Consider the following 14307-nt stretch of genomic DNA (forward strand, 5'->3'; position numbering starts at 1 on the left):
GGACCTTGCTGGCATGCAGTGAGGTCAGTTGGGCCAGGCAGAGGCTTCACGAACAGTGCATTCTCATAACTGGCCTCTCAAAGGAAAAGAGAAGGGACGCATGCAGCAAACCACCACAGACGTGCAGGACACACCCACCTGAACACCACTGGGCCTATCCTATAGGACAGTGTTTCTCAAACCTCTCCTGGAGTACCCCTTGTCCTGCATGTTTTAGATCTCTCCCTGCTCCAACACAGCTGATTCAAATGATCAACTCGTTATGAACTCCTGAAGCTGCTTAATAACAAACTGATCATTTGAATCAGCTGTGTTGGAGCAGGGAGAGATCTAAAACATGCAGGACAAGTGGTCCTCCAGGAGAGGTTTGAGAAACACTGCTATAGGACATACCCAGCATTTCAGCCAGGGATGAACTTGTGAGATTGTAGGGATCCCATCCACCAGTGGGCAGATCTACAGACTGGGATGCATAGTATCACCTCGGTGGTTTGAAGTCTAGTTTAAGGACGGATCATGCAAATTACCTGCATCTAAGAGCTACTGCAAAGATTATCAAAGCTGCTGTTTTTCTAAGAAAATGAACTGAGAACAAGTGTTATCCTTGTGACCACAAGTGTCTTTTGCATTTCTGAATAAACAAAAAAGTCAACATGACACATTAAGTAAAATGATTAATATTCATTCTAATACTATGTTATAGGGCAGAGCCCTGCCTTAAAGCGCTCTTCAGTTACATCTTTTGAACTGAATCCATCCAGATTCAAAAACAGCTATTTCATCAACCCCTGTCCCCAGACTGAAAACTTAAGAATCAGAACTATCTAAGTTTGCATTCTATTCAGCAATATATACCCACCACATTAACACAGGTTTAAAAACATGTTAGAGGAAAATATGAAGCAAGAATTGAAAAAAACACACAAATTCTCACTACATCACCACTTTGCAAAGGTCAGATTTAGAAGCAAATGAAAGCAAAGCAGCTGGGGTAAGGGGGGAGAGGCGTGGTCACCTCTGTGGGTGTGGCTAGAGCGCCTACTTCTTGTCCTTCTTGGCAGACTTCTTCTTGCTGGCGGGGGTCTGGGCGGCTTTGGGGGCTTCGGCCTGCGGGGGGGGCTGGGGGAGGGCGGGCTGCGCGGCCTGCTGCTGATTGGCCGTCAGTGTGGCGGTGCTGCCCGGGATGTAGACGTTCTGCCGGTAGTCAGGCACATGCTGCAGGGTGAACTGGGGGCTGTAGCGTGTGCTCAGACCCATGGTGCCAGGGCCCAGCGTCGCCGTGGCCTCACTCACCTCTGAGACACAGAGAGAGAAACATTTAAACCATAGCCTGCGCAGAGTCACACGCACACACTGCCGTTATTCTCTGAATAAAACTGCATCTTTGCGCTGTCCTGCCCTGTCTTCCTCGGCCTCAGGGAAAGAGGGGAACTCTGAGTGTGTTCATCCATCAGAACACACACTCTGCATTTCAGAGAGAGCACGAGTGGGTGTGTGTGTGGGGGGGGGGGGGGAGAGAAGGAGCAGAGAATCACAATAGCAGAGTAATATATATCACACTGATCCAGAATCAGTCATCAACAGCACAGGCATTCCAACATGCATGTGGGGGCAGGGGGGTTGTGGATGTACTGACACAGGCTGAGAAGTACCCTGCACAATGTGTCTTTCTTTTCCACAACCATCCCCACCCCGGCACGGGGGGGGGGGGGGGGGGGGGGTGTTGATGAAGCCACAGGCAAGTGCCTGGGTTTGGCAGGAGAGGAGAACCGAGACAGAGGAGGATAGAGACTGTGCCAGCTCATTAGCACTCTCCACATGCTCATCAAGCGTGTGTGTGTGTGTGTGTGCGCGTGCGCGTGTAGCTCATTAGCACTCTCCACATGCTCATCAACTGTGTGTGCGCATGTGTATATGTGTGTGAGTGTGTGTGTACATGCGTGCATGAGTATGAGTGTGTGAGCGAGCATGTGGGCGTGCGTACATACGTATGTGCGTGTGTGTGTGTGTGTGTGAGAGTGTGAGACTGAGCGTGTGCGTAAGTACATGTGTATGTGCGTGTGAGCATGCATATATGCGTGCATATGTGTATTTGTGTGCGTATGTGTGTGTATGAGTGTGAGTGTGTGAGCATGTTTTTTTGGTCACATCCATGCGTTTGTCACAAGGTGCCATTGAGAAGCCCGGATGTTTCTTAGGTTTCACTTGTGAGGCGGAAAGATGCAGATTACACACAGATCAGGGCTAAAAATTACATTTTCTTGCAAGAGTTACTGATATATAACTGATAGATGATGTTGATTCTGCCTAGCTACAAGCAAGCACTAAAAAAAACACTGTGGGCTATACGCACGCGCACACGCACACACAGAGTGGCGGAGACAGGCGTCAGAGATAGTGCACTTGCACATGCAAACTGCTGTCACTCTCCTCCTCAGAATTCTGTCTGTACTGCCGCTGGCCCTGCATTTCCCTCCATTCCCACTGTCTCCTCGCTGTTACTTTCCCCCTTTCCTTTTCTCCCTCAGTGTGTCTGTGCAGGAGAGGAACAGATGGATGGAGACAGATGGAGAGGCAGAGGGATGGAGAGTGGAAAGAGGGAGTGAAGGCTGGCTTAGCTCACCGTTGGCAGCGGCCATCAGGGCTTGGAGCTGTTCTGCCTCGGTGGGGGGGTTGGGCCAGGGTCCCGTTCCTATGGCCGCCTCAGGGGGGGGGGCCGCCCTGCAGCACAAACAGACGCGAGGTCAGCAGCGTTCAACCAGGAAAAGGCTGGCCTCAGAACAGCCCCAGTAACACAACACGGTCTGATTACACTCGCACTAGCGGTGTGGTGTAGCGGTAAGGTACAGGGCTCATAAACCAAAACATTGCGGGTGAGATTCGGTGGGGGCTGCTTTGTTATCTAATGTCGCGCTTTGACTCAGACAATGTAAAGTGAGCTGAGCTGCAGTGTCTGATGTGTGTGCAACGTTTTCATCAGCCGCTGCTGACAGAGAGCGGTTACCTGCAGGCCAAACGGACCTCCACAGGTGGAGCATTTATTCAAGTACAGGACAGGTGTGCCTTTTATGAGAGCATGACAATGTCAGGAGAAAGCGCGCGCGCACACACACAGACACTCCCAAAGAACCGCTCCATCTGTAAAGCATTCACCCTCAAAGGCATGCATGTTTGTAGCAATGCACGCAATTAGCGTCTAAGTGGAAAAAGAAGGAGCTGTTTTCTGTTATAACCGATCTAATTATCATTGACGACTGCGAGGAAGGGGGGCTTTCCTTGGGGGCACTTCCTTCCCAGACCTATTCTCCGTGCCCTGCTTTAACCCTGAGTGCTCACACCGGCACACACGCTCAGGTGCTTAGCGCCAGCTTCCTGCCTTATACGAGTGGCTGTAAACTAGCACACTGCCTTTGGTCTCTGAGACTTTGAAGCCAGTTACTCCAAACTGTGCTGAGCTACACAGCAAATAACCAAATACAAATGGGGGAGGGGGGGTCTGAGCGAGCGAGCGTGAGTGAGCGAGTGAGCGTGTGTGTGTGTGTGTGTGTGTGTGTGTGTGTGTAAGGGTTAGGGTTATCTCAGGGGGATCTCTGATCTGCGCTGGGTCAGCTACACCATGCGGTCAGAGTGTTTCTGGATGCTTCATTTCCTTCTCATTAAGATGTTGGCTTATCTGGAGTTCCCGCTTCCTGTGGTCAGAGAGCCCCAGTGTCTGCTGGGACATTTCCCATCACACCTCCCCATGCCGCTCTCCCACGAGTGGGGGGCAACAATGACATCATTTCCTGCTGGGGGGAGAGGCTTAGCTATACAGCAAAAGCATGGCTGCATAACCACGCCCATTACATCATGACCACACCCACAATTGCATAACCACACCCACCACAGTATGCTCAAACCCTCCATGATGTAATTCAATGCTCTATTTATATATTTCTCAAATGGTACATTGATACAAATGAGTTGACTAGAAAAATTTAATTGCCCTCGTCACTCATCCCATGAGACCCCTACTGGCTAGCGGGAGCATTACAGTTTGTGCCATGATCACATTCTATAGGTTCAAAGAAATGGTGGGCGTTAGAAGACCACAGTAACAGCACACCAGGCAGTGTGTTACCTGAGCAAATACAGATTTTTCCTAAAATGTGTTGAAATGGTTTTGTATTAAAAAGATCTGTGGTGTGTATGCAACATGCAGAAGCATTTCCCAGAACGATCACATGAACAACACTGAAAACAAGCCCAGCATCCTCCATATGAACAGCTACACTACAAACTACGACAGAGAGACACACAAGGCCTTTAGCAGCAAGCACTGAAGCCCAATGCACTATGGGACAAATCACACAGCCTCACACAATCTAAAGATGCCCTACGTCAAGGCCCTGCACAGAGAGCTACAGAGCACAGCTACACAGCCTCCGCAATACCTCTCCTTCCCATACGACGTCCATCTCAGCTGCGTCGTGTTGCACTTGTAACGACTGAAACACAGAGAGGTCACTGAGCCGATGGAACGGTTACATTCACGCCTGCCGTCATCAGCACAGAGGGTCGCAGTGCGCAGTCCTGCGACCATCCGACGGAATCTTTCAGTTTCTCCCTCTGGATCATTTCAAATGCCCGTCCCTGCAGCAGCCTGCCTGCCGCTCAGAGCTGGGCTGCAGGGACGGACAGACTGCCGCTCAGAGCTGGGCTGCAGGGACGGACAGACTGCCGCTCAGAGCTGGGCTGCAGGGACGGACAGACTGCCGCTCAGAGCTGGGCTGCAGGGACGGACAGACTGCCGCTCAGAGCTGGGCTGCAGGGACGGACAGACTGCTGGGAGCGCAGACGCAGGGAGCGCAGAGGCAGGGAGCGCAGAGGAGCGCAGACACAGGGAGCGCAGAGGAGCGCAGACACAGGGAGCGCAGACGCAGGGAGCGCAGAGGCAGGGAGCGCAGAGGCAGGGAGCGCAGAGGCAGGGAGCGCAGAGGAGCGCAGACGCAGGGAGCGCAGAGGCAGGGAGCGCAGAGGAGCGCAGACACAGGGAGCGCAGAGGCAGGGAGCGCAGACACAGGGAGCGCAGACGCAGGGAGCGCAGAGGAGCGCAGACACAGGGAGCGCAGACGCAGGGAGCGCAGAGGAGCGCAGACGCAGGGAGCGCAGAGGCAGGGAGCGCAGAGGAGCGCAGAGGCAGGGAGCGCAGACACAGGGAGCGCAGAGGCAGGGAGCGCAGACACAGGGAGCGCAGAGGCAGGGAGCACAGAGGAGCGCAGAGGCAGGGAGCGCAGACACAGGGAGCGCAGAGGCAGGGAGCGCAGAGGAGCGCAGACACAGGGAGCGCAGAGGCAGGGAGCGCAGACACAGGGAGCGCAGACACAGGGAGCGCAGAGGCAGGGAGCGCAGACACAGGGAGCGCAGAGGCAGGGAGCGCAGACACAGGGAGCGCAGAGGCAGGGAGCGCAGACACAGGGAGCGCAGAGGCAGGGAGCGCAGAGGCAGGGAGCGCAGAGGAGCGCAGACACAGGGAGCGCAGAGGCAGGGAGCGCAGACACAGGGAGCGCAGAGGAGCGCAGACACAGGGAGCGCAGAGGAGCGCAGACACAGGGAGCGCAGAGGCAGGGAGCGCAGAGGAGCGCAGACACAGGGAGCGCAGAGGCAGGGAGCGCAGAGGCAGGGAGCGCAGAGGCAGGGAGCGCAGGCGCAGAGGAGCGCAGACACAGGGAGCGCAGAGGAGCGCAGACACAGGGAGCGCAGAGAAGTGCAGACACAGGGAGCGCAGACGCAGGGAGCGCAGACACAGGGAGCGCAGAGGAGCGCAGACACAGGGAGCGCAGAGGAGCGCAGACACAGGGAGCGCAGACACAGGGAGCGCAGAGGCAGAGGAGTGCAGACCCAGGAGCGCTCTGCCACAGTGCTGTGCATGCAGTAACCCTGCAGAGCTCTTATTGGTTACGCTGAATCACAGCCGTGGAAGCGGCTGCACATCCTCTGAATTATGCAGCATAATCAGCCGACAGATATAAAGACATCAAGAGCCTGGAGGTGCAGCTGCACCAGCGCTTCACCCTGCAACAGACAGCCCTGTACTCACACAGCCTCAGGAGCAGAGACGCCTATGCGTGCAGCGTGCGTATGAGAGAATGTGTGTGCACGTGTGCATGCGTGAGAAAGAGAGCGTGTGTGTGTGCGCATGTGTGTGTGAGAGAGCGTGTGTGTGTGTGTGTGTGCACGTGTGTGTGTGAGAGAGCGTGTGTGTGTGTGCACGTGTGTGTGTGTGTGAGAGAGAGCGTGTGTGTGCGTGTGTGTGTGAGAGAGCGTGTGTGTGTGCGCGCGTGTGTGTGTGAGAGAGAGCGTGTGTGTGTGTGTGTGTGTGTGTGCGCGCAGGAGAGGGAAGGGAGAGAAAGTGTGTCTCTTGCACTCACCCGCTGGTTCCAGGTCTCTGGTTCTGGGAGAAGCGCCAGTCGGTGTTGGGGGGTTTTTGCTGCAGAGAGAAGGAAAAGAGCTTTAGTCCAGAGTGCACACACACATACATACGAATACACACGTGGTACGCACACACACACACACGCGCACACACATACACACACGCTCTCTCTCACGCACACGCACACACACACACACACACGCGCATACACACACACACGCGCACACACACACGCGCGCGCGCGCGCGCATGCAGGAAGCAGAATATCTCCAGTATTGCGCTGGCGACCTTGGGGCAGATTTCTCTCCAGAAGAAAGCGTGTTAATGTAGCATCACAAAGAGAGTGGAGTAAAGCTAGAGAGAGACTGAAAGGAGGCCAAAGAGGGGAGCTCAGAGCGGCTGCAGGAGTACAGCGCTCCCCTTAACCCAGTGCAGGGCTCCGCTGCGCAGCAACGGCTGCAGGGCTGAGATCATCCTGTCCTCCTCACTCACATGAACACACCAGGAGAGAACCGAACACGACCCACACACTACAGTCACATTACTGCACCGATAAGCATTTCACTGCCTTCTCCATGTCTGCAATACACAAGACTTGTTCTGTAGACTATTCTTCTACTGTAATCTATTATTCTATTATACAATTTAATACATGTTAATTTTACTATTAACATGATTCTGAAGATAATAAAACTTTAACATAAAAATGTAATGAAAACAAATTTGAAAGTTTGAAACTCATTCAAAAGTTCTGGGAGATCACCCCACAGTGCCTCACAGCCAGCGCAGGGAAAACTCTGAACACTGATCCCAGTTCAGTGCTGCACACTGAAATCTTGAGCACATGCTACAGCAGCCGCAGCCCTGCGGAGATCCGGGACGCAGACAGCACACACTTTGCTGGCACCAAAGTTCATATTTCATTTTCACAACAAAATACTAAAACTTATTAAAATTACAGGCTCTGAGAAAAATAAACTATTTTCAATCCATGATTACACACATTGTCAACAAACACACTCTCACACACACATACAGACAGGCACAAGCAGCTGGACACACACACATTCCTGGGACACCAAAGAAGGTGTCAGAGCTTTCCTGCAGCACCTCTCTGGCTCTGCGTATGTAATGCAGATCTGAGAGGCCAAGAGGCCGAACCGAGATTTACCACCCCCTGCACCGCAGGTTCTGACCCGATCCGGCACCTGTCCCAGGGACACGCCAACAGATGGACTGCTCCTTGAAGCATGAACCGTGCGCTCACAGTCTCTCTCTCACACTTACCCCCACACACACTCACACACACTCACCCCACACACACTCACACACACTCTCACAAACACACTCACCACCCACCCCCCCACACACACACACGCACGCACACTCTCACAAACACACTACCCACCCCCCCCCCACACACACACACACACACACACTCACACACAGACACACACACACTCACACTCACAGACACACACACACTCACACACACTCACCCCACACACACTCACACACACTCTCACAAACACACTACCCACCCCCCCCCACACACACTCACACACAGACACACACACACTCACCCTCACACACACTCTCACAAACACACACTCTCACAAACACACTCACCCCCCCCCCCCCCCACACACACACACACACACTCTCACACACACACACACACACACTCACACTCACAGACACACACACACACGCACGCACACACTCACGCACACAGCAGACACTGCTGAACTCACAGACTTTTCCGCGTATGAGATAAAACAGAACATTTTGCATGATCCACCTTTACTGGAAATGCAACAGGAGAGAGAGGAGGGCTGCTGGGCCTGAGGCCAGCCTGCTGGAGCTCGCCGTGCTAACGGCAGTGTGGCAGCTGCAGCGGGCCCACACGCTCACGCTGTCGCACGGATCAGGCTCTCTAATCAATCTGTGGCCCTCACAAGGCTGCAGGAAGCCAAAGGTCAACCGCTGACCCTGTCCTGTTATTGTCTCCTCCCCTCTCCACCTCCTCCCCTCTCTCTATAAAGAGCACGTGTGGCAGCAATAAGGGATTCCATTCTTACGCCCAAGGTCAAATTAACTATTAAAATACTACTTGTTCCATTCATTTGCATGTTGATAATATTTAAAGACCAAACAGTTCACAGAACAGTCATCTGATATTCATTTGTAAAGATGATAAAAATGTACTGTTTAAAAGTTGTGATTAACACAGCCACATTGTCTGTGTTATCACAGAACCCTCACCTCATTTTTTCCTGCTGTGATGCAAGAAAAATTTCAGACTTGTCTGACAAAGTATCATCATCATCATCACCTCATTGGCTATGTTACCACAGAGCCCTCACCTCATTGGCTGTGTTACCACAGAACCCTCAGCTCATTGACTATGTTACCACAGAGCCCTCAGCCCGTTGGCTATGTTACCACAGAGCCCTCACCTCATTGGCTGTAATGCCTAAGTGTTTCCGGGACAGGCTCATACTGAGAGTGTTGCTGTTGGAGGCGAGTGTGGGGGGGTTGAGGGTCTTGACGAAGACGAAGTCGCTCCTGCTGGACAGGGTGGAGTAGCAGGGCCGATAGCCTCGACGCGCTGGCTCCAGCGTCCCCCCCACCACCTCCATGTACTTGATGGGGCCGTCGGTGTTGAGCTGCAGGTGGAGGTTCTTCTGCGCGCCATGCTGGGCGTGGCGGCCGCGCGGGGCGTGGCGGCTGTAGCAGCAGGAGTCACAGCCACCCAGCTGGTCCCGGCGTCGCAGACACCTGACCAGCAGGAGGGCAAAGGTCAGCACGGAGACGGCCGACACGCAGGCCAGAGAGATGATGAGGTACAGGGTGACGTCGGACAGGCCCCCGCCCCCCACCGCCCTCCGCAGGTCCGAGGCGCTGTCGGGCTCCCCCTCCCGCACGCTGACGCTCACGGCCACGCTGGCGGAGCGGGGGGGCGTGCCGTTATCCTGCACCAGCACCAGCAGGCTGTGCTCCGCCCCTGCCCCCTCCTCCCCAAACCTGCGCAGCGTCCTCAGCTCGCCCGTGTGCGGCGCGATGCGGAACAGCAGCGCCTCCTGCTGGCCCCGCAGGCTGTAATGCAGCCAGGCGTTGTGCCCGCTGTCGGGATCCATGCACACCAGCTTGGTGAGGAGGTGTCCCGGGGCGGCGGAGCGGGGAACACTAAGCTGCAGCACCCCACCCTCCGACAGCGCGGGGTGCACCAGCACGGGGGCGTTGTCGTTCTCGTCGATGACGAACACGTGGACGGTGACGTTGGAGCTGCGAGGGGGCTGGCCGCTATCCCGCGCCTGCACCTGAATGCGGAAGGCGTTGATGTGCTCATAGTCCAGGGAACGCATGCTGAAGATGTCCCCGCTCTCCGCGTCCATGTACACGTATGAGGACACGGGCGTGCCCTGCACCCAGCTGTCCAGGATGGAGTAGGAGAGGTGGGCGTTCTGACCCACGTCCGGGTCACTTGCAGACACGCTGGCGATGGGTGTGCCCGGCGCGTTATTCTCTCCCACGCCCACGGAGTAGGAGGACTGGGAAAAGGTGGGCGCGTTGTCATTCACGTCAGAGAGGGTGACAGAGAGGCTCTTCTGGGACGAGAGGGAAGGGGACCCCAAGTCTGTGGCCGTAACCACAACACTGTACTCGGCAACCGTCTCCCTGTCCAGCACACCATCCGTTACCAAGGTGAAGTGTCCCCCGAAAGGTGAATTCAGCTTAAAGGGCAACCCTGCGGGAATCTGCAGCTTCACCTCGCCGTTCCTCCCGGAGTCTCGGTCTCGCACGTCGATTAGCGCGATGACGGTGCCCAGCTCCGCATCCTCTCTGACAGAGCCCGTCAGCGACGTTATGGTCAGCTCGGGAGCATTATCGTTCACATCGATGATTTCTATTTTAATGTTACAGGTCCCTTCCATGGCCGGAGTGCCTTTGTCCCTGGCCTGAACAGTGATTTCATAACTGTCCGCCATTTCGTAATCCACCTCGCCGTTAACTCGGATTTCCCCGGTTTCAGAATCCACGCTGAAAAGCTGGAGTACTCGCTCCGGAGTGTACTTACCGAACAGGAACGAGACTTCCCCGTTCAGACCGTAATCCAGATCCGTGGCGTTAAGTTTTGTCACTAAAGTACCAGGGGGAGAGTTTTCCAAAAGGCTGACCTTCTTCACCGGCTGGTCAAACACCGGTGCGTTGTCATTTACGTCCAGAACTGTAATCAGTACCACAGCAGTGCCCGACTTCTCCAGCTGTCCACCGTCCACCGCGGTCAGCAACAGGCGGAACACAGCCTGCTTTTCCCTGTCGAGAGCTCTCTCCAGTACAAGCTCGGGGAACTTACTGCCGTCGCTCTTAGTTTCCACGTTTAAAACAAAACAGTCATTATGGCTCAGCAGGTACGTTCGCAGGGAGTTGACACCCACATCTGGGTCTTGTGCGCTTTCCAGCCGGAATCTGGTTCCCGGTGCGACAGCCTCCGAAATTTCAAGCGATACATTTTCATTAGGAAACTGGGGCGCATTATCGTTCACGTCCAGGATATCCACAACAACATGATGCATTTCCAAAGGGTTCTCTACGACGATTTTAAGGCGAAGAGAGCATGTTAAACTCAATCCGCACATGCGTTCCCTGTCGATGGTTTGTTTAATAACCAACGCTCCGCTTTCTGAGTTCACCGTAAAATATTGGGCATTGGAATCCGAAACGACTCGCAAGTTTCTTTCCATAATATTTCTAATATCGAGTCGAAGATCTTTTGCAATATTTCCAACAAGAGCCCCCGTTTTTAATTCTTCCGATACGGAATAGGTCATCTCCGTGGCCGCAACCACTGAGCTAGCAAGGGAAAAAGAGAGCCAGAGCGCGAGGCACTGCGGAACCCTTCCTTTTCTGCATTCCATTATGAAAGTCCGGACAAACAGGGAAAGAAGAGTTAGATTTTACCGTAATAAATCCATGGTCCTGGTAAAACCTATTTTCCAGGCAGTCCACAAGTAATTCCGCTCAAGCGAAACAGCCGCGAACAAGGCTAAGTAACTCATGACGCCCAACTTTTTTCGGGAAAAGAAAACGACGAAAACAAAACGCCATCTCTCCACAAAGTTCCCTGCGTCCTTCTGCGAGGGGCGGAGCGCAGCCGCATCACAAGGCCCAGCGTCCGATTGGAGGAAAACATCGCTCCGAAACATCATTCTCCACCGTAACTCCAGGAGAAAGCGGACACAGAGCGCTGCTTTTGAGAAGTATGAACTTCTATTGCTTAAGACCCAGCTAACTCACACACATATCGGATTAAGGGCTCAAATATTGTAAAAAAATTGTCCAAAAGTACCTAGCCAAATAAATAAATACTGTATTATTAGCGCAGCTTCACAGCGACATAATTGCGTAGTTTCACGATGCGCTGGAAATGTGTATAATTATGCCAACAAATAGAACGGCGTGCTTCACCCGCGCTACACTCCGTTGTGCCGCCAGGGGGCGGAATTTATAAAGTTTTTATCATGCAAACGCGCAGATGTAAACGGTTTAAACGATTGCTGTAGCCGGTGTCACAGTTTATACATTTCTCATGTCGTCATTGTGTGTAATGAAAATATTCAGCAGCAAACCTGCTGGTGGGGTATGCACGCGGAAGCAGAGACATCCGCAGAAGCAAAAACATGTTTTCTGGAAACAGTACTTGCCGCTGTCTGTTGTTTAAAATTATGCTAGGTTACTCAACAACATTTCATGTAAAGGCCTGATCGTGAGGGATTACGAATGCACGTGATGACGAATGTGGGTCGAATAAATTACATCCGTCAGTCGATTTGATCGGACACGCTTTCCACTTCTGTGAGCCCACATGAGGCGTCTGAACGTGGAACTCTGGTCGTGCCGAGAAATCCATGCGTCACATTTGGATATGCAGAACGACGGGATTATACAGGAGAAATACACAGCATTTTAAACATGGCAGTTAACTAATAATACACCTTGGCAATGTTATGACTCATGACGCAATGCTCACCTGTTGGCTCTCGAAAGTCCACGCGCTGTCAGGTAGAGACGCGTCGAGGACATTAATCATCTCCTTAAAGTCTGTGGTGCTGCTGGGCTTAACGAGGGTGAAATCACTGAACTCTGACACTGGAGAGAAGCAGGACCTGAAGGACTGGCTCTGAGACAGCATGTCTCCTCCCAGGACCTCCACATACTTAATAGGCCCGTCAGTGTTCAGCTGGATCTGCAGGTTTCGGTTGGGATTCTTGTATCCGTCCGAGTCCGCCCGTCTCACACAGCAACACGCGCCCCCTCGGCTGTGTCTAACGCACTTCACTGCCAAGATCACAAAAGTCACCAAAGACACCGCGGACACCGACGCCAGAGAGACGATCAAATAAAAAGTCAGCTGACCGCTTTTCTTGCCGGGATCCTGCGCTTTCTGTCGGAAGTCCGACATGGGCTCGTGGACCCCGTCCTCTAACAATATGCCAACTGTCACTGTGGTGGACCGCACCGGCTCCCCGTTGTCCTTTATCTCTATCAGCAGCCTCTGAGAGGACTCATCCTGCTCCGAAACCGCGCGTTTAGTCCGCACCTCCCCCGTATAAAGATTCACACCCAACAGAGACGCGTCTGTAGCCTCCACCACCTTATAGGAAATCCAGGCGTTGTGCCCCGAGTCCGCGTCCACTGCCGTTACCTTGGTCACCAGGTGTCCCGCTTTAGCAGAGCGGGGCATCTTCTGATGAGACACGGAGCCCATGATAGCAGAGGGGTAAATAACAGCGGGGGCGTTGTCGTTCTGGTCCAGGATAAAAACATGAACGGTGGCGTTACTGCTCAGAGACGGAGAGCCGTGGTCCTTTGCCTGCACCTGGATCTGAAACACCTTCAGTTTCTCGTAGTCGAATGAGTGCATGCTGTAGATGCTGCCGTTATCCGCGTTAATGTAAATATAGGAGGAGACAGACACGTCCTGCACTTTGGAGTCTAGGATAGAATAGGAGATCTTGGCGTTTTCGCCCAGGTCTGCATCAGAAGCAGAGACTGAACACAGTATTGACCCCGGAGCTGCGTTTTCTTTAACATACACTGTGTAAAACGGTTGGGAGAAAACTGGCGGATTGTCATTTACGTCTTGAATTCTAACTGCCACCATTTTCTCTGTTGAAAGAGCGCGCGAGCCTGCATCGGTGGCAATGATTTCTATATTGTACTCAGCCTGCGCCTCGCGATCAAGGCGCGCGCCAGTCACTAATTCATAATGATTTTCAAAAGACGGCTTCAAAGTGAAAGGCACATTACCGAAGACCCGTAAGCTTATTTTTCCATTGTTATTAGAATCCATGTCCCTGGCGCTTATCAAACCCACCACTGTCCCGACAGGCGCATCTTCGGGGACGGGACTGGAGAGCGATTTGAGAATGATCTCCGGCGCGTTATCATTCGCGTCCTGAACACTGACCTGAACACTGCAGTGGCCCTCCAGCACCGGACTTCCTTTGTCTTTAACCACGAGATCAATGGCATACAGACGGGTCTCCTCATAATCCAGCCGACCCTTTAATATCAACTGTCCTGTCTTGGAGTTTAAATCAAACAGCTTTAACACGCTGTCAGGGGTGTGATCTCCGAAGGAATAAACAATATCTCCATTTGGACCCTCGTCTACATCCACAGCTTTGAGCTCAACGACTACAGAGCCAGGTGAACTGTTTTCATCGAGTGATGCTTCATAAAATTGTTTTTCAAACTGAGGCGCGTTGTCGTTGTTATCCAGAACCTGTACGATGATCTTCGCGGTCCCTGATTTCACAGGGTTTCCTCCATCAACGGCAGTAAGGACGAGCTCGTGAGAGGGATGCTTCTCTCTATCCAGAGATTTC

The 14307-nt window shown here is 53.2% G+C and overlaps 1 protein-coding gene across 6 annotated transcripts in view; it reads right to left on the reverse strand.

Moving 5' to 3' along the window:
• Positions 1–365: 365 nt before the first annotated feature.
• Positions 366–14307, reverse strand: part of LOC118790784 (protocadherin gamma-C5-like) — a 91536-nt gene continuing 77594 nt past the window's right edge. For 3 of the 6 annotated variants that reach the window (XM_036547846.1, XM_036547845.1, XM_036547843.1), the window contains exons 2-4: positions 6411–6469; positions 2624–2721; positions 366–1295 (exon numbers count right to left, since the gene is read on the reverse strand). In XM_036547846.1, the coding sequence (XP_036403739.1) occupies positions 1039–1295; positions 2624–2721; positions 6411–6469 (414 nt within the window). In that variant the 3' untranslated portion in view covers positions 366–1038. Of the gene's footprint in view, positions 1296–2623; positions 2722–6410; positions 6470–8871; positions 11640–12446; positions 13290–14307 lie in introns of those variants that run through there. The other 3 variants (XM_036547842.1, XM_036547841.1, XM_036547844.1) reach the window with 2 other exon arrangements.

The sequence above is a fragment of the Megalops cyprinoides genome, chromosome 16, assembly GCF_013368585.1.
Source record: "Megalops cyprinoides isolate fMegCyp1 chromosome 16, fMegCyp1.pri, whole genome shotgun sequence".
Taxonomy (NCBI): domain Eukaryota; kingdom Metazoa; phylum Chordata; class Actinopteri; order Elopiformes; family Megalopidae; genus Megalops; species Megalops cyprinoides.